Source organism: Gopherus evgoodei, chromosome 3 (assembly GCF_007399415.2).
Source record: "Gopherus evgoodei ecotype Sinaloan lineage chromosome 3, rGopEvg1_v1.p, whole genome shotgun sequence".
Taxonomy (NCBI): domain Eukaryota; kingdom Metazoa; phylum Chordata; order Testudines; family Testudinidae; genus Gopherus; species Gopherus evgoodei.
In genome coordinates this window covers 186383937-186404928 of record NC_044324.1, presented here as the reverse complement: position 1 = coordinate 186404928, position 20992 = coordinate 186383937, and the positions used below count along the sequence as shown (strand labels likewise).

The following is a 20992-nucleotide window of genomic DNA, read 5'->3' as shown; positions in this document are numbered from 1 at the left end:
GCAGTATAGCTGCTCTGCACTTCTCCAATGCACGCTTGTATTTTCAAGGTATAATATGGTCTAAAATGGCTAAATTGTCGGATGCATTATGCTGTTAACTAAGGCAATGTCTACACTACAAAGTTAAATCAACATCATGTAAATCGACATTGAGCCTCAGATTTAAGCAAGTCGATCTTGCATGTTCACACTGCACTTGTGGCGGCAATGTGAACATGGCGGCATCCTCATTAGCAGGGCTTGCATCGACACACACAGCACTGTACTGTGGGTAGCCATCCCACAGTGGATCTAGCTGAGTGGAGTTTTGGGTTGGGCTTGTAATGTCTTATGGGACCATAACTTTGGCAAGCATGGTTATGGGAACATGGCGTTAGCCTCCCATGATACAATTACCTCTCTCCCTCCCTTCCTCCCTGAAATCAATGGCAAACAAACCAAGACTTTTTTGTGCCCCCCCCTTTTTTTTTTTTTTTGGTAAGCCTGGGTTATCCGTGTGGACACCATAGCATGGATCCCGCTCAGCTGTACACTGTTGTGATCATTACAAACACCTTTCACCTTATCCTGCAGTATTTACACCGCTGATACACACAGAACAATGTGATGCCATGCAAGCAGCCCTTCTGGAAGACAGAGCGGAGGAATTTGCAGTTGCTGGCGAAAGTCATGCATCACCTTTACGTGGTTGAGTGCCATTTCTGGGCTTGGGAAACAAGCACTGACTGGTGGGATCACATCGTTATGCAGCTGTGGGATGATGAGCAGTGACTGCAGAACTTTCGAATGTGTAAGGCCACTTTCCAGGAACTGTGTAAAAAACTTTCCCCAGCCCTGAAGCGCAGCAATACTAAAATCAGAGCTGCTCTGACTGGAGAAGTGAGTGGCAATAATTCTGTGGAAGCTTGTAACGTCAGACTGCTACCGGTCAGTGGGGCATCAATTTGGAGTGGGTAAATCTACTGTGGGATCTGTTGTGATCGAAGTTTGCAGGGCCTTTAACAGACTTCTGCTAAGAAGGATAGTGACTCTGGGCAATGTGCAAGACATAGTGGATGGTTTTGCCATGATGGGGTTCCCTAACTGTAGTGGGGTGATAGACGGAAAGCCTATCCTATCTTGGCACCAGACCACCTTGCCAAAGAGTACATAAACCAAAAGGGGTACATCTCAGTGGTGGTGTGCATGCTGGTGGATCACAGGGGCCATTTCACCAACATCAGCGTTGGATGGTCGAGAAAGATGCATGATGCATGCATCTTTAGGAGCACAGGTCTGTTCAGAAAACTGGAAGCAGGGAATTTCTTTCCGGACTACAGAATAACCATTGGTGATGTTGAAATGCCAATCGTGATCCTGGGAGACCCAGCCTATCCCTTGCTCCCATGACTTACGAAGCTGTACGCCGGCAGCTGGACAGCAGTAAGGACCCGTTCAACCAGAGGTGGAGCAAGTGCAGAATGGTGGTGGAATGTGCCCTTGAACATTTAAAAGATCACTATCATTGTTTGCTTACTAGGTTAGACCTCAGTGAAAGCAATAGCCCCATTGTTATTGCTGCCTGCTGTGTGTTCTATAATATCTGTGAAACGAAGGGAGAAAAGTTTCCTCTGGAGTGCAGGAGTTGAGGTCGATTGTCTAGCAGCCAATTTTGAGCAACCAGACACCAGGGCAATAAGAAGAGCACATCGAGGGCTGCTGTGTCTCTGTGAGGCTTTGAAAACCATTTTCAGCAATGAGTCAGAGTAATGTGACACCTGTCTGTGTTGTTCCTTACCAAACTGTCCCCTCCATTGCATTTTCTCCCCTGTAAACTCTATCCCCAACAACCATGTGTGTTGAATGGATAAAGACCCTTTTCTCCTAAATCCATTCACTTTTATTATGCACACAAACACACAGAGACAGTAAAGAAAAGTAAGATAACCTGAGGCAAAAGCACTGATAACACTGTGGTGAGAGAAACATGGAAAGCTTGTTTAGAGATGCACTGCAATAACAATCAAAGGTGGGGGAATGGGCATCTTCTGGTCCTTGTACCCTCTGCTGGTGTTGAGTGCAAGGAATTCCGAACTCCTCCCACCCCCATCCCTGCCTCATAAGACGGTTAGGGGGGAGGATGTAGAACTGGGTGTTGATGGCAGCAGGTTCTGCATAGGCTGCAGAGGGACTCTCTAGCATCCAGCTGTTTTTCTTCTTCCTCAACAGGTCTGTTTGCTCCTTCATAATCCACAGCATCTCTTCTTGCATGGCACGCTTTTGTTCCCTGCGTGATCTCCTGTCCTCCTTGTCTATGTCCAGGTTCTCAGACAGTGTGATCCTCCATGCTCAGAGCTCCATCTTGTCACTCTCGGACATGCACATTAACTCAGTGAACATGTCCTCCCGAGTCGTCTTTTTCCACTTTCTAATATGGGAAAGCCTCAGTCCCGGTGTGGAGGATGCACTGACGGAAAAGGTTTCAGCTGCAAGGATTGCAAAGCACCAGGGTAGCATTGACAGTGCATACATTGTTTCTGGTGCAGGGTTAATTATTTTTTATAAAAAACAAACAAACCCTCAATATACTTCATTGCAAGTCACAACGTAATCAAAACCGCTGGCTATTGCAAGAGTCGGTTTCCTGCTTCAGCCATGGTGAGTATGGCCACAAGGCATGGGCAAGAGGTCTTGTGCTACTGCTTTTGTGAAGACAGCCTTGGGATCACACGTTGGAAATTGAGAAAAGCCACCTTTCCCCTTGCAACCTGGGTAGTGCTTGAGGACAGGCACCAGCATAAAGCCCCCTAAATAGTTTGTTTTTTATAAAAGTATGAGGGGAAGGGAGACAAACAGGAAGCTGCCAACCTCTCCCCCGATTTTTTTTCCAATGCTGCTTGCAATACTCGGTGATCCCTTTCAACCACAACCACAGCACGTTTGGGAAAGTGTGGTTGTGTGACCCAGATTTCACCAAATGGGGCAGATTACTTGTTGAATTGTTTGTGGTTTAAGGGCTAGTATTGAAAACTTCCCTCATTTCCCCTAGGTGACCCTATGCAATATCACTCTCCTAAGGGTAACAGATCCAGCAAAGGAGCAGATACTGCAAGTGTCTGGGTACAGACCTGGTCTTTATGCTGCAGTGCTGTGTGCTGCAAAGATGCTGGCAGAGTTAATACTGGAATGGGGCAGGAAAGTGTCCTACCGTGGTGGACCAAATAAGACAGCCCTTCCCAGAAACTTTCTGCAAAGGATTGCGGAGTACCTCTATGAATGCTTCCTAGAGATCTCCATGGAGGATTCCCAGGCCATCCCCATGCACAGAAACAGTTCTTATGTAACTCCTACTGTTGGACTGGAAATGTGTACTCACCAAATGTGTACACTCTGCCACCAACTGGTCCTGTGAACAGATGGGTTCCAGGGTTTAAAACAGTTTCTGGCTGTCAGGGAGAGTGGATTCTCTGCTTGCCAGCCTCAGATTCTCTTCCTCCTCTTCCTTATCAACAATGTCCGCATTGTTGTTCAGAGTCACCCGGGGCTCCTGGGAGGTATCCACGGAGTGTTTTGTGGTAGTGGTGGGGTCCCCGCCGAGAATCTCATGCAGCTCCTCGTAAAAGTGACATGTCTGTGGGGCAGAATCAGAACAACTGTTCGCCTCCCTTGTCTTCTGGTATGCTTGCTGAAGCTCCTTTATTTTCACGCTGCACTGTTGCGTGTCCCCTGGTGTAGCCCTTCTCCCTCATACCCTGCGTGATCTTGGCGTAGATGTCAGTGTTCCTTCTGCTGCCTGCACAGACTCTTATCCCCACACAACGATATGATCCACCACCTCCTGTGCACTCCATGCTGGAGCACGTTTGCGGCATTGAGTCTCCAGGATTAAGGCAATTTTTTTCTCACGGATACTTTTAGTAAAAGGACAGGTCACGGGAAATAAACAAAAATTCCCTGACTTTCGCTAAAAATATCCCGGACAAAAGGGTGAGCGGGTTAAGCTCCCACTGCTCCCGGGTCCCCCACTGCTGCCGTGTGTGGGAGCTCAAGGGTCCCCCAGCCCGTGGGAATGGGTTGCTGCGAGGTCCACCTGCTGCATCTGGGCAGCTGCAGGGAGTCCCCCTCGCTCCTTTGCGTTTGGGCAGCTGCAGGGAGTCCCCATGCCGTGGCTGGGCAGCTGCAGGGTCTGCCAGCCCCCTGCCGCGACTGGGTAGCTATGAGGTCCCCCCACCAAGATGGGGGCTGGGCACTGCGAGGGTGGGTCCTGCTGGGAGCTCCAGCCCCAGGGGAGACAATGTCATGGAGGTCAATAGAAGTCACAGATTCCATGACCTTTGTGACATAATCGTAGTCTTATCCATGATGAGTTGTGCTGGTGAGCTCTCCACACTGATTAAACAGGAAATGAAAATTCAAAAGTTCCCTGTGCTTGAACAGTGGAGCGGCTGTTTTCTGTGTACCTGGCTGACGTGCAGTGGAGTTGAAATTGCTCTCCAGAGCGGTCGCAGCGAAGCACTGTGGGACACCTCGCTGAGGTCAATTCATTCAAATTGCACAACATGGTGTCTACGCTGTCCCCTTGTCAACCCATGGATGTCGAATCAAGCTCTGTGCCTCTCGCGGAGATGGAGTACAGAAGACTTTACAGGCCACTTAGGTCGGTGGAAGGGACTTGGCAATGTAGACATGTACGTTATTGAATTGACCTTGTGTGGCTTATATCGACCTAACTTTGTAGTGTAGGCCAGGCCTAAGTGTGTGTGTCTGTGTACTAATCAAGGCCTTTTTATGCATTTGTTTTAGGAGCATGTGTCCTATTGATAGTTTACCTTGTATCTGTATATCTTGTTCATATAAAATGTGTATTAGGCATATTGAGAATCATAAATTTTAGTTAAATTAATAAATTAGCATGTTCAAATTTGTAGTTACTGTTTGTCATTAGTAACATCAATGGGCAACATAGATGGCTGCTACTAAACAGCTGGGTCTATGGTCCCATTATATTTTTGTCTTAAAGAAGACAAGGAAATTTTTGAAGAATAGACTTTAGTGTGGATATATTTAGATAGAGTGTAATTCCAGCCACCTGTATCAGTAGCTAGAGGAAATAATATAAAAGTATGTTTTGTAAGGAACATGTTTAGTTTTCAGTGTGTTTAGTCATTTATTTTGCATTTTTATTTCAGAATACATTAAAATAATCATATTTGGAATAAATGTGTAACTGTTACTTGTTAAGTAATAGCAGTGCATTCACTGTATGTGGATGACAAACTTGTTTCTCCCTTTTCTAGATGTGGCCACTCTCCTGTGTATCGTTCACGTGAGATGGCAGGTCGAGCCCTTGTTCCATTTGTTATGATAAGCCAGATACCACATACAGTACAGTCTCTGCTTGCTGGGCTTCCAGAGTGCACCAATCCATGTATACGACAGAATTCTGTTCATGGAATGCTTCTACAAGTAAGTTCTCCTTTTGTGTAATACGATGTAATCATAGTTCGTGGTGAGTAGAGAAGCACTTATTAAGCAGCATATGAAAGAACTTTACAAATCAGTTGTCTAAGATGATAAATAGAGGAAGCCAAATTCATAGATGATATAAATGTTGATATAAATAACAGTTCGGTAACTTAGTGTAAGTTGATTTAATATACATGCAAAAAGAGCAGAAAGACAGAGCTGTAGGAAACAGCAGTCTACAAGAAGGGTGCAAGATGGTGTACGACAGCAATGACACTAATATAGCGTTTTTCATCTTTGAATCTCTGAATGCTTTTAAGAAATGGGAAAATATTATTCCCATTTTACAGATGTGAACATATATGTTCAGAGAGGTTAAGTGACTTGCCCAAGGCCACACACCAACTCTGAGGCAGGTCACAGTCTCCCACTCCCATATTCTGTCTATTGATCCTCCTTACTTATCTGACACATTTTTCATGATCCTTTTGGTTGCCCCTCTTGCCACAACCTCACCTTGTCCTTTTGGCATGTATTCTACACCCACTTCCTCTTACACACTGACTTATGTAACTTACATTACCAATTAAGAAACATCAGAATTTGGCCCCATATGTAGAAATGCATAAATAACCTTTAAATAAATATTTAATTGAATCCATAATTGAAAAGCAAAACTGAAAATAATGAAAAGGTGTAGGTAAAGAATATGAGATATAGATACTTGAATTAAATTTATAAATTTGTGAAACAATATTATTCCAAAAAATTCTCTGAGCCCAAAAACGCAGAGAGAAAACCTCCCAGGCAGAAATAATGATGTCTAAGGGTTTATTAACATCTGTATTTCCATTTTGTTTCTAGAAATGTGCTCTTGATCCTCTTTTTAATTTTGTTTTTTGAACTATTAGGACATAGGACTGTAAAGAGACATTACTAGCTTCAAATTAACTCACAAAATGTTGTTTTTCATACAGTATCCTTTTCAATAGTATATCCTGAAATTCTTTATGAAAATTCCCTTCAAAATTGTTGTTGTTTGTTTTTTGTTTGTGTTTTTGCTCTTCTGTAAACATTTTAAAGGGTCTTCTTAGCACAAGAAAAACTAACTGCCTAACATGACTGGGAAACAGTAAAACTGACTGTACGCAAAAGTGCTATTAAATGCACAAAGTAAAGAAACTTAAAAATTAGAGAAACATTGTTCCTCTAATGTTTTGATAATAGTAATATTAGTAATATAGTAATCTTATAACTATAGTAGATTTAAAAAAAACTTTTATGCAGACATGGCTTTCAGGTTATCATGTCCCTTTTTAGAATATGTAGCTGTGACAAAGATAAAACTTTTTATCTGTGTTATTGAAGAAACTTCTTGGGATATGCAAGTATCAGTACTGCATGCTTTCTTGTGTTTGATATGGTGATTGTCTCTGAAGGAATGAGCTATCAGTTCAAGATAGCTGTGGCAAAAATGAAATAGTAAAGGACACCTTCAGTGCATTCTTTTCGACAGTAATGCATTTTCTTTCACATTTTCACTCAGAATTATGCTGTTTCTTGTAAAATGGTAGTATCTACCCACTTTATAATTCTTTTACAAATTGCATTTATGCAGGATTTCCAGAAGGAAGTCCATTTGATGCAAACAGACACCTTTTTCACACTAAAGACAAAATGATATTAAATGATTTCATCAACTTTGAGTGGGAATACTTAGTAATCTGCTGACATTTACATGTGAGGTTTATCATATGATAGTAGTAGTTGCTTTATATCCTGAACCATGAGTGCTAACATCGCTTGCAAATTTTAATCATAGCATATGATATCCTCTAATTTCTTCTGACTGAAGGATATATTGATAGGGTACAGAGCGGCAGGCCAACTCTATTTGTACAGGAGTGTTAATGTAGACTTGTCATATTTGGGGATGGGTATTTTAAAGTGCTTTATAGTATGACATTATGGACAGTAGCTTTGCTTGTCCCCTTGTATGTTCTCTAAATCTTTTTCTTCTTCCAAACAATTTGTATTGTTCACTTTTAAATGGAGCAATTAAGTCTTTTTTATGTGCTTCTTAATTCTGAACCCAGCTGTGATAAGCTTCATATTCTGTACCTGGTGATCAAATTCTAGGAAACAGCCCGCGATCAATTTGGAATAATAAATTAACTCACCTGCTGTTCCTTTAATTTAGGGTAATCAATTGTGTTTTGTGCTTACTTTTAAATTTGTCATGCTAGTAATTTAGCTGCTTTATTGCCTTTTTGAGAATTCATCTGACAATACCTTATTGTGCATGTTCACTTCTGTTAGCCTGCAACTGCCCATGGCTCTCAATGTATCTTGGCACACCTTCCTGTTGTGAGTTCTCTTATGTCTTTTCCAGAGTGTTCTTTTCTCTAAAATTTCCTGTATGGTCAGCAATTTTAGGACAGGGGAAATGGAGGAGACTCCCTATACAGCTATTATCTTCAGCTGTACCTGTGCCCCATCATATATCCAATATAGTTTCTGGTTTATCATTAATTTACATAAAGTTAGTTGTAGGTCTCCAATAATTCCCTCACTATTTTTAGACCCTGAAATGAGAATCTGCTGGCAAACCTATCTTCCCTCCTGCTTTATTTTATTTTATAGAAGAGAATTCAGTGCTTGTGAAAGGAGCCAGACAGTGGGATCTAAAGAATGAAGTCTTTTGTTTATCTGTAAAATAGGCATATCCCAGGTAGTGACATTACAAAATTAGCCTGACTGTAACACCAGTGTTCTTTCTTTAGTAATCTAGCAGAACTATTTTTGGGAAGCTGAGAGGGTAATTCAGTCTTCATGTGGAGGCTGCTAAAAAGGGTTTCATTTCTAATGATTGTCTTTGTGATTTTGACATCTGCGGACTGAGACCACCAACTTATTTCACATTGCTTGTGAACTGCTTCAGTCAGCTTAAGCCAAGTTTGGTCATTGTTAGCCTGGGGCTTTTAATAATTGAGTCTACAGCAATGCTAGGTCCTGTTAAGGGGCAAAAATAGTTCCTCTCTTAAAACTCTTGACTATAAAGCTATTTTCCAATGTAAAACAAGATTCATGTTGACCATTTTGTGCATAAAAAGAAAAGTACTTATGAGGGTACTTATCAGGGTTTTGTCCTCACCATATATCTGTGAGGTCCAACTCCAAAGTGTCCTGGGTACACAAATGTATCCAATAAATGTTCTCCATGGCACTTAAATTATTGCAGGGAATATCATCATTTTGTAGAAATTTCCAAGTCACCTTCTTGAGAAGCTATTATTCTCTAGCAGAAAAGATAACATAAGGTACATTAATATGAGGTGGGGGAAAGGAAATAACTTACACTGGTCTAAGTACTACACAGTCATAATGAATAGGAATTTGTCAAAATAGTGCTATTTAATTCTATTTAATTTTGAAAATGAAAAATAATTTAAAAAGAAAAGTTTCTCTCTCCAGTACGGTTTACATCAGGGGTAGACAATAAGCGGACTGTAGGCCAAATCTGGACCACCAGACACTTTTGAATGGACCCCAAAATCTTTTTATTTCCTTATTTATTATCATTATTGTTGTTGTTTTTTTAAAAACATGACTATACCCTGATCGAGAAATTGGGACCTTGACAAAAAAATAATTAAAACTGCAAGTGTTTATAAATCTTTATAAATCTTAACTTTTTGTCATGCTGTTATGTTTACTTTTTTTGCATTTCACTCACTTTGGAAAGGTTTTACTTTTGTTCCTAGTACTATCTTATTATTTTCACTTACAGGAGCAGGGCCACTGGGCTGCAGTGGTTAGGTTATATATGCTGCAAGAGAGGAATATTTACCTCAAAACAAAACTGTTTTTAAAAATTAAAAATTCATGAAAAATCTGTTTTATTGGGCTTTGTAAAATTTCCCCTTCCCCTTTTAAAAATATATTTACAAAATATATAAGTTTGTGAAACAATCTGACATTGTCCCTTTAAAGTGAGTATATGTTTTCCCCCTTTAAATAATGAAATGAAACAAAAAAAAGCCCAGAATATATGGCTTCATGCACTATAATGATAGCACTATACATAACATAAATAAAGAAAAAAGACACATTCAATTATGGTTCCTCTAATTATATGCTGAATAAAACCACCACTGATGGTAATTGAAAAGGATAAGGAGACAGGTTTCATTTTAATTGCTGAAATCCTGGTTTAGCTATTCTCAGGTGGAAAGATATTTAGCCCTTATCTATATATGTAGAGCCATAAAAAAGGAGGGTAAGTAATGATTTTAAATGAAAATTAGAGTTGCATTTTTGAAAAGCTCTTCTGACTAGTTTTGAAAATTGAGTATAACTTCCAAAAATATTCAGAACCAGATCACATCCTCCTTTTGTAGGCATGAGGACAGCAGAAAACCAGTTGATATCAGCAAGATGTAATTGGAAGAGGTAGCTTTGAGCAAATGTTGCATCATTTTTCTTGTACTGTTTATGGAATACCTCTGTGTGTTATCTGCCATTTTGGCAGGAGATGTCTGGTTGGGAAGAGAATGGGGCATGGAGAGAGTTGTGTGTCACTATTCCTCGCAGTCCCTCTCGAGGCATGTCTGGGATGATTGCTGGCAGTCTCCACTTTTTCCTTCTCTTATGCTTTTGACCACTGGATCTTTATTGTGTCTGGGTTGTGCCTCTCAAGACTCCCCTTCCACTCTTTACGCTAACATCCACTTCATCTGATCATATGCCCCAACCTTATGTCATACTGTCCTGGAACTGCACTCAAGAACATATTATGCCATCCTGATACCTCCATCTAGCTCATTTGTGGCTCTTCTGGTTGAAATGTGTTGTTAATTATTTCTCTTAACTGCTTGTGACAAGTTGGGAATTTCTTGGAACACTTCTCTGAAAACAACTAGTAGACTTGAGTGCTTTCATGATTTCTTTCAGTCTTTCTCCTAGAGTTTCTTCAATGGATATTTTCCTTCTAAAAGAGTTTTCCTATCCTGGAGCTCAAACATTGTAAAAGGTAGACTTGTCTGCATGTTGGCTCCCAGTTTATATCAGCTGTGCATTTTGTTTGCTGGCACAGAACCCATTCCTCCAAGTCCAGTTCGTTGCTAACTCCCTATTGCTCACCAGTAGGGTTTTCTTACTGCATTTTAATTTTTCTGAGCTTTACCCCTCCCACTTCTTACAGACAATGCAGTTTTCTTCTCATTTTCTTCAAGATTTGACATTGTCTGTTCATTCTTTAAATTCAGCCCATAGCAATGCAATCTCAGTTAACACATCACAAAACCACCACCACTAGTTCTTATTGACATCCTTGTTGGCATTCTGAGCAGAAAGGCCAAAGACTGGATGGATATGGAGGCTGAATTATACTCTCTCTCTCACCTAGACATGGGATCCCTCCAGGAAACAGTTGAGACACATTACCACTGCCTATGCCCCATACTCATTGTGTGGACAAGTAGGACATTCAGTCTACAGTGTGGCCAATCTGTCACTGGTTGCAAGTAGTAAAAATGCTTATATGCAGAAGAGATGAAGTGAAATCTCTTTATATATTTGAACTAAATTCTGTGGAATGTTTCCCTCTCCTTGTTTGTTCCCTATTGTCTTTTTGGCAAGATGAGAATTTTGTACTAAAAATGATCAGGGGGTATAGAATAAATTCTCTTCAAATTAGTTTCTGTTTGTTGAGGCTACCTGTCCCTCTTAAAACTGGAGTTTGTTTGTGCGGGTGTGGGGGTAGGGGCATGGTATATAAAAATCATGCAGTGTAACTTTGATATCTCGATGCCCAGTTTAACTGAGCACAATGTGTGTATTAGCCACACTGCTTCTAATTTACAAGTCCAGTCCACTTATCTGTTATCACAGTAAATGCAGTTGTTACACATGAGATTTGTAACGAGCTAAGCAAATAGAGCATGCGCCATACCTCGTTCCTCTCAGATTTTGGAAGGCACTTCAGATTCTTAATCCTTGGGTCAGTTAGAAATCTCACATTGGTACCTTCTTTGCATTTTGTGAAATTTACAGTGAAAGTGTTCTTAAAATGAACATATGCTGGGTCATCATCTGAGACAGCTATAACATGAAATATATGGCAGAATGTGGGTAAAACAGAGCAGAGGACATACAATTCTCCCCCAAGGAGTTCAGTCACAAATTTAATTAACGCATTATTTTTTTAACAAGCAGCATCAGCATGGAAGCACGTCCTCTGGAATGGTGGCCGAAGCATGAAGGGCAATATGATTGTTTAGCATATCTGGCACGTAAATACTTTGCAATGCCAGCTACAAAAGTCCTATGCAAATACCTGTTCTCACTTTCCGATGATATTGTAAATAAGAAGAGGGCAGTATTATATCCTGTACACGTAAACAAACTTATTTGTCTCAGCGCTTGACTGCACAAGAAGTAGGACTGAGTGGACTTGTAGGCTCTGAAGTTTTAGATTGCTTTGTTTTTGAGTGCAGTTATGTAAGTTGCACTTTCACAACAAAGAGATTGCACTACAGTACTATATGAGGTGAATTGCAAAATATTATTTCTTTTATCAAGTTTACAGTGCAAATATTTGTAATAAAAAATAATATACACTTTTATTTCAGTTACAATACAGAATACAATGTATATGAAAATGTAGAAAAACATCCAAAATATTTAATACATTTCAACTGGTATTCTATTAACGGTGCAATTAAAACTGCAATTAATTGTTAATAAGTTTTTTAATTGTGATTAACTTTTTGAGTTAATCAGATGTGTTAACTGCGGTTAATCGACAGCCCTAGTTAAAATGTGCTTAATTACATGATCTCTGTATTGGCAATATTGGGTCAAACTAATGGTCCATCTAACCCAGTATCCTGTCTTCTGACAGGCCAGTAGCAGATGCTTTAGAGGGAATTAACTGAATAGGGCAATTATCAAGTGATCCTTTCACTGTTGTACAGTCCCAGCTTCTGACAGTTGGAGATTTAGGGACACTCTGAGCATGGGGTTGCTAATAGCCATTGAGGGACCTATCCTCCATGAAGTTACTGAATTCTTTTTTTTACCTAGTTATATCTTTGGCCTTCACAACGTCCTCTGGTTGACTCTATGTTGAGTGAAGAAGTACTGTTTAATTTAGTTTTACTCCTGACTCCTATTAATTTAATTGGGTAACTCCTGGTTCTTGTGTTCGGTGAAGGAATAAATAATACCTTCGTATTCATTTTGTTTACACCATTCATAGACTTCTATCATATCCTACCTTAATCATCTATTTTTCTAAGATGAACAGTCCCTGTCTTTTTAATCTCTCATCATGTCCATACCCCTGATAATTTTTGTTGTCCTTCCCTGTACTTTTTCCGATTCTATTATAACTATTTGTCATGGAGCAACCAGAACTGCATGCAGTGTTCATAGTGTGGGCTTACAATGGATTTATACAGTGGCATTATGATATTTTCTGTCTTATTATCTATATCTTTTCTAATGGTTCCTAAAATTCTGTTAGCCTTTTTTGACTGCTGCTGCTCATTGAATGGATGTTTTCAGAGAACTATCCATGACTATCCAGCTAATTTATACACCATCATTTTATACATACAGTTATTACGTTTTCCATTGTGCATTAGTTTACACTTACCAACATTGTGTTTCATCTTCCATTTTATTGCCCAGTCATCCAGTTTTGAGAGATCCTTTTGTAACTTTTTGCAGTTAGGTTTGGGCTTATATATCTTGAGTGGTTTTGTATCGTCTACAGACAAAGCCACCTCACTGATCGCACCCTTTTCCAGATCATTTATGAATATGTTGAACAGCGCATCTCCCAGTACAAATCCTTTACAGACATTGCTGCTTGCCTCTTTCTGTTGTGAAAACAAACCATTTATTCCTGCCCTTTGTTTCCTGGCTATTAACCAGTTTCTGATCCATGAGAGGACCTTCCCTCTTATCCTATGGCTGTTCAATTTTTTTAGTAGTCTTTTGTGTGGACCTTGTCAAATGCTTTCTGAAAGTGCAGTTACTCTGTATTCACTGGGCTCACCCTTCTCCACATGCTGATTGATGCCCTCAAAGAATTCTAGTAGATTTTTGTGGCATGATTTCCCTTTACAAAAGCTGTGTTGACTCTTCCCCAACATATTGTGTTCATCTCTGTGTTTGATAATTTTGTTCTTCATAGTTTCAACCAATTTGCCTAGTACTGAAGTTTGGCTTCTCAGCCTGTAGTTGCCAGAATTGCTGCTAGAACTTTTTTAAAAATCAGCATTACATTAGCTATTCTGTAGTCATCTGGTACAGAGGCTGATTTAAATGATAGATTATATACCACAATTAATAGTTCTGCAGTTTCATATTTGAATTCCTTCAGAACTCTTGGGTGAATACCATCCAGTCCTGGTAACTTATTTCTGTTTAATTTATCAATTTGTTCCAAAAATGTCTCTATTGACACCAATTTTAATTAATCTATTAATAGATTATAAATAAAAACAGTGAGGAGTCCTTGTGGAACTTTAGAGATTTTTACTGATACAGACTAACACGGCTAGCCCTATGAGATTATAAATAATGATTTTGAAAAAGTGATGAGCATATGAACTTTCAGCTTGCTTTTCTGAGCAAAACAGACCTTTTGTTCTTTTCATTTTATGAAACCTGTATCAGTAATGTGGGGGTTACTTGACTTCAAAAGCTGTGCTACATATGTAGGACTGGAATCCCATCATATCAGTGCAGTGGAGTAACAGGGTGTGAGATACAGATAGAAGTGGTCAGTCATCAATCTCTGTTTATTAGTATCTAGAACCATCTTGCTCATTCTTGGAAAAAGCTTGACTAATGAGAACACACACAGCCTACACAAAATGTTCTTTTTAAGAACATTTTATTGAAGTGCTATAACTAATTGTGTAGCAGATGATGTAGTATTTTGAATCAAACCTACAGTAGCAGAGAATAGGTTTATTTCTTCAGCCAGAAAAATCTAAACATAACCATGTCATCATCTTCTATTTTATGAGCCACATACACCTCCCATTGACTTCAGTGAAAGCAGGATTGGGCCTATGCCTTTTATTCTATAAAACTGATTATATTTTTTCTCTTTACAATATCAAATGAATGAAGATTATTAAAAGAGGCAGTGTGGTTTCAGTTAACTTCTCTGTGCCTCAGTTTGCCAATCTGTAAAGTGTAAATAATAATACTTATCTATCTCACAGAGGTCTTGCGAGGATTAACAATTAGAATCAAGTGGGTGGGTGCCATGGAAAGATATGGGAAAAGTACAATGAGCCCTACTCCCACTTCATCTTCATTGCATCCCTTTCACAAGGGCCAGTCACAGCAATATTCCTTACACTCTGGAGGGAGTGCTTGCATTCCCCATAGCACCTCTGGGAAACAAGTTAGCCTAAAGAGAGAGAGAGAGGTTGAGGTAGGGCTCCTTGCTTCCCCCCACTCCACTGTCTACAGCTGACATGGTACACAAAGGAAAGCAAGTTCATTATCCAAATGGGTGGTGGTGTGTGCACACTCCCTCTGTGCACTGGGGAGCTGCAGGATATTTTTTTATATCACCTGAGAAACAATTCCTCCTGGAGTTCACGAGCAGGCACTTTGAGACCACTGGCTGAAAGTTGCAATAAATGTGCTAAGTATTTAGTTTTATTTAATTTTTCTATTTTATTTAGATGTTTATTCCATTCAAGCAGCTGTGTATAAATATTGAGTGACTTAGTCTCGAATTAAAACTGCATAGGGCTGAAAATTTAAATATCATTCTTGAATGTTACTTACCTTAAGCATAAGCAGAACAAGCCATTACATTTAAGAAGTTGTAGTAATTTTTCTAGTTTTGCCCAAAAATTAATAAGATTTTTACATTCCTAAATGATCTTCCATTGAAATACAAAATCTGATAATAGTTATAAGTAGTTAACTCACTATTTCATAGGAATAATCTGGTGAAGGAAAGCTTTTCTTCTTTCTTGTAATACGTAGTCTTCACTAGTTCAACCTATTCCTTTTAGCTCGTGTTATAAATGCTTTGAAAAGAATGTGATTGTTGCTACTGAAATCAGTAGCCCGTATGCTTCTCTCACAGGCAGTCATGGATTAGCCAATGGGTCAATGGGGCCCGTGCCCAGGGGCCCTGGAAAAATGGGTGCCCCCATGCCCTGACCCACTCTGCGCCCTCAGCCGGTGCTCCTGCCTGGTAGTGGGATCATGGCGCAGGGGCTTGCCCCACTCTGTCTGCCCACCCAGTGCTCCTCCCAGGGAACGAGGTCGGGATGTGGGGGCTTGCCCTACTCCACCTGCTCTGCGCTCCTGCAGGAGTGCCAGGAGGGAGAGGGGGCAGGAGGGACTGCAAGTGTAAGGGGTGGGAAAGGACCCCCACTTGCTTGGCCCAGGGCCCCACAAAACCGCAATCTGCCTCTGTTCACAGGTGTTAACGGTGTAGCTCTGATGAAGTCAGTAGAGTTCCTGTTGTGTAAGCCTAGTGCATGTGGTCTGAGAATTGGGCCCAAAGGGAGACGAGGGCACTCAAGGCTTGATACTGTGTCATTGAAGTGGTTCGTAAACTCATTTTTTACTTCAGTGGGTCAGGAGCTCAGAGCTCAGTGCCTTGCAGGAAATGCTCAGCATCTTACAGGTTTAGGTCTCATGTTTATGAAAATACTCCATGTAATGAGCATTATGGTCCATGATACTTTAATATTTAGTATGGGATGGCTTGATGCAGTGGTTTAGAAATGTCGTTTGTGAATTACTTTGTTTGGCTTGGCAGTAGCATTTAAGCATAGCAGTTCATAGTTAAACTTATAAAACCTAATATAGTGAGAGCATGTTATTACCTGGAGATCAAAGAAGAAAAGCTACTATCATTAAATGTTTTCAATTGAAACTTCCTTGCAGCTGCTCTTCTTCAGGGCTCAGTTTTTAGTGTCCAAGATAAGCTTTACTTTTAAGATCAGAACAAAGAGAAAAGAAATATTAGTGTCAAGTGAAAAAACATGCACCTAAACATAAGTAACAGTAACGAAGCAGCTGTCTTATTTCTTCATGCTGTAAATTCTAATTCACTATCTATATATTGTCATAGATGTAGATAGTGCTTTATAAGTATGTGAGCAGACAAAGGCCATGCACTAAGTAACTTTTCATTGTACTACACAAATATACCCATAGCAAAATTGGCAAAATGTAAGCTGACACCTTGGGTGAAGAGATGGAAAATGGTGGAAAATTTGCCAAAAAATTATCTTTCCAACTCCTAGGTTTTTTTTTTTAAACAACTCACATGGTGCCAACAGCTAGAGATTTCATATCTAGACCAGACAGTACTTTGAAGAAGCCCTTACTTTAATTAATCAATAGCTCTCCCATATATTTACACTCTGACTTCTTGAGTCACATCACAATTTCTCAGGATGAAACAAAATTATAGGCTGATTTTACAACTCTCTTAGGTCATTTGATCTAGCCTCTTCTAGTGTGTTCAGTTCCTTATTTAGCCTAAATAGGTGAGCTATTAACTGGGGATATGTAGAAGAGCTCTGTCTTAGGCTTTTTCTTCACTGCTTTAAAAAAAAGGTGTGTTTTTACAACAGGATAACTAACATGCATTAGTTATCCTGTTGTAAAATTCAAGTGGAGACAAGGCATTGTAGTTTTACTGTAAGGTAAATATGGGGAGGTCAATTATCAGCAGGTGTAGTACTGGTCTCGCCTAAGTACCTCATGGTAAACACAGCAGGGAATTTGTCTCCCTTAGGATTTTATAGTGAGAACTCTTTTGCCTTTATCTTATTGTAAAAAAACCAAAAACCACCTCTTTAAGCAGTGAAGACAGTCTTGGTCTACTTGATAATTTTCAGAAAGAGCTTTCTGCTTCAGTATTGTGCAAGAGCATAAGAATGGCCTTACTGGGTCAGACCAAAGGTCCATCCTAGCCCAGTATCCTGTCTTCCAACAGCAGCCAATGCCAGGTGTCCCAGAGGGAATGAACAGAACAGGCAATCATTAATTGACCCAACCCATTGCCAACCACATATGTTCAGAATTCATGAGTCAGGCCACTAACATAATGAGATTTTTAAAAAAAAAAGTTGGGATCTTTTGTTTGTCTCCTTTTTGAGGCATATTTTAACCTTTTCTCTGCAACCATGAAGGCTAAAGTCTTCAAATAAAAGCTAACATTCTCATGTAGTCACTTGTCTTCAGAAGCTGGGGCTTAAAAAACAACTCACAAAAAGCACCAAGTATTGTGAAACATGATAAAATGATGAGAGTTTGCAACCCTGCTGTTTCCAAAGTGACTTAAATGGATTCATATAAACAATAGATTCATATTAACAAAAATGATTAAAGGTCTAGAAAACATGACCCATGAGGGAAGATTGAAAAAATTGGGTTTGTTTAGTCTGGGAAAGAGAAGACTGAGGGAGGACATGATAATAGTTTTCAAGTACATAAAAGGTTGTTATAAGGAGGAGGAAGAAAAAATGTTCTTCTTAATCTCTGAGGATAGGACAAGAAGCAATGGGTTTAAATTGCAGCAAGGGCGGTTTAGGTTGGACATTAGGAAAAACTTCCTAACTGTCAGAGTGGTTAAGCACTGGAATAAGTTGCCTAGGGAGATTGTGGAATCTCCATCACTGGTGATTTTTAAGAGCAGGTTGGACAAACACCTGTCAGGGATGGTCTAGATAATACTTAGTCCTGCTATGAATGCAGGGGACTGAACTAGATGACCTCTCGAGGCCCCTTCCAGTTTTATGATTCTATGAAAATGCCTTCATATTTATGTATACACAAATATGAATATACATCAGAACAAGATATTTCTCCCAATGATATATTGGCTGTGCGCATACACCAAACAGGAATTAAAATTGTTATTCATTTTATTTAAAAAAACCTGAAGATATAGTCCATATACACACACATAGTTTTTCAAGTAATATGAAATAATATTTAAACTGGACAAAATAGATGACAATTACAGAATTTAAAAATGTCTTAAAAATGCAGAACTTTTCAAAAATTTTCTACAAGTGCTAAAAATATGAAAGAAAAATTTTAAACCTTGTACTTGTAAAAATTGTTCTTTATTGTATATTAGCAATAGATTTTCATTGGCACAGTGTTCCAGAATATTTTTGTATAAAGACTTTTTATATAATTAAATTCTTCTCTACATTTATTACAATAATTTAGGGCCTGATTCAGAGCCTACTGAAATTAATGAAAAACTATAATTGAATTCAGTGACCTTACCTACTGACTTGGGGCCTGATTTAGTGTACTATATCAGGGGTAGTCAATAGGCGGACTGCAAGCCAAATCTGGATTGCCAGATGCTTTTGAACAGACCCCAAAATCTTTTTATTGACTTCTTATTGTTTTTTTATTTTCTCTGGAATATTTTCTTGATCCAGAAATTTGGACCTTTACAAAAAATTGTAGATTGCAATGTACTTTTAGGGGCGAAAGAAAATTGCAGACCTGTTATTTACCAGGCTGCACGTGGCAATAGACTGTATAGGTAAGGGATGCAAGGAGGGTATGGGTCACGATGCAAACTGCAGGCATGCACACAACTAAAATTAATTAATTAAAAGTTTTATTGGGGATAGTTACAAGGGGTAGGGGAGCAGCGTATGATTAGCTAATAGGGTTAATGGAACTTAAAACATACAATGGCTAAAGTATTTACTATCAAACAATATTTATAAACAAAGATGCAGTAAACAATATTTATAAACATGGATGCAGCATTTAGTAATAACCAATACTTACAAATACAAACCAACTCAAAACGACCGGCAAACGTAGAAACTCTGCTTAAAACACGTGAGCTGAGAGAGGCTTCGAGGTGATCAGGCTCGGTTACGGGTGTGCACAAGGTACACAGGATTCCTTTTTCTTTCTCGTCTTCTGCCTGCACATGGCAGACCAGCCTAAAATACCCACTATGACATCATAGAAGTGTCATAGGGGACGGGGCCCAAAAACTGTGTGTGTTCATTTCTGATTGGTACAAGCAAAGTTTACACCAAGTAGGGGAGCAGGTGCCTGAAAGTCTGGCTTCGCCCCCAAAAGGTGAGGAAATGCATATAGTTCAGAATGCCTTTAACACTGACTGACAAAGGAAGAGGCCAGGGCAATACCGGTATGGGCAAGTCTTTTAGGATGCAGACAGGAACTTATCTTAACGTTGAACAGACCCCAAAATCTTTTTATTAACTTCTTATTGTTTTTTTATTTTCTCTGGAATATTTTCTTGATCCAGAAATTTGGACCTTTACAAAAAATAGACTACCCCTGAACTACTTTCTTGAGATGCATTTCAGACTGAGATTTGTCAATTGGGATGAGACAACTAATTACAAAATTAACTCAGCTGCAGACTTAGATGACCTATATCTGCCAGTCTATTTTCCATTATTTTGTTACATTTAGGGCTCATCTATACTTACAGCTAAATCGACTGTGCTGTGATTGATGCAGCGATATCGATTTAGCGGGTCTGGTGAAGAAAAGCTAAGTTGATGGCAGAGCACTCTCCCATCGCCATTTGTAGTCCACCTCCCCGACAGGCGGAAGGTAAGCTGGTGGAAGAGAGTCTCCCCTCAACACAGCGCAGTGTAGACACCACTGTAAGTCCACCTAAGTTACGTCGACTTCAGTTACGTAACTGATGTAGCGTAACGCTGGTCGAAGTACAGCTTCAGTATAGAGCAGCCCTTTATCTGTAGTAAGTTTTATATAACAGTTTACTGTGTTCCTTTATATAAAACAGTTTTTAAAAAGTGGAACACAGGGTAGTACACTTATCTACAAGGTGTTACATAATTTGCTTAACTTTACTACTACAAGTTGTCACATTGAAGTTAAGTAGCAGAACAATTGGGGGCATGTACGTGTTTGCAAGATTGGGGCATTAATGTAACTGCATGAGTGCAAACAGGCAGCTCAGTAACTTTATTCATGTGCCAACTCCAGATTCACTATATTTTTCTACACTGCAAGATGCACAAGAAAAATGATCCTGTTGAGTCTTGCTCATGGTACACTTTTCTGTATTTTTTTTTTTAACTGTGTGGATGTGTTATGTAACCCATTTTTACTCTGAATGCTGTTAAGAATTGCTGAATACCTTAAATATAGCAGTCCCTGCTGCTCCTCATATAATGTACTGATTTATTTGAAACAGTCAGTGAATTTGCAGGTGGCAAAATATTCGTTTTGTGATGGTTCAGGGCCTAAAAGACAGTTTTAACTTATATACCATGGATGTAACAAACAATACTGTTGCCCTTTTATAAAGTATCAGAGGGGTAGCCGTGTTAGTCTGGATCTGTAAAAGCAGCAAAGAGTCCTGTGGCACCTTATAGACTAACAGACGTTTTGGAGCATGAGCTTTCGTGGATGAATACGCACTTCGTCAGCTCATGCTCCAAAACGTCTGTTAGTCTATAAGGTGCCACAGGACTCTTTGCCCTTTTGTAAATTATCT

The 20992-nt window shown here is 39.5% G+C and overlaps 1 protein-coding gene across 1 annotated transcript in view; it reads left to right on the top strand.

Moving 5' to 3' along the window:
• THADA (THADA armadillo repeat containing) overlaps positions 1-20992 on the top strand; it is a 334882-nt gene that overhangs the window by 151632 nt on the left and 162258 nt on the right. Inside the window, 1 exon segment of the mRNA XM_030557656.1 lies at positions 5277-5445. Within this exon segment, the coding sequence (XP_030413516.1) occupies positions 5277-5445 (169 nt within the window).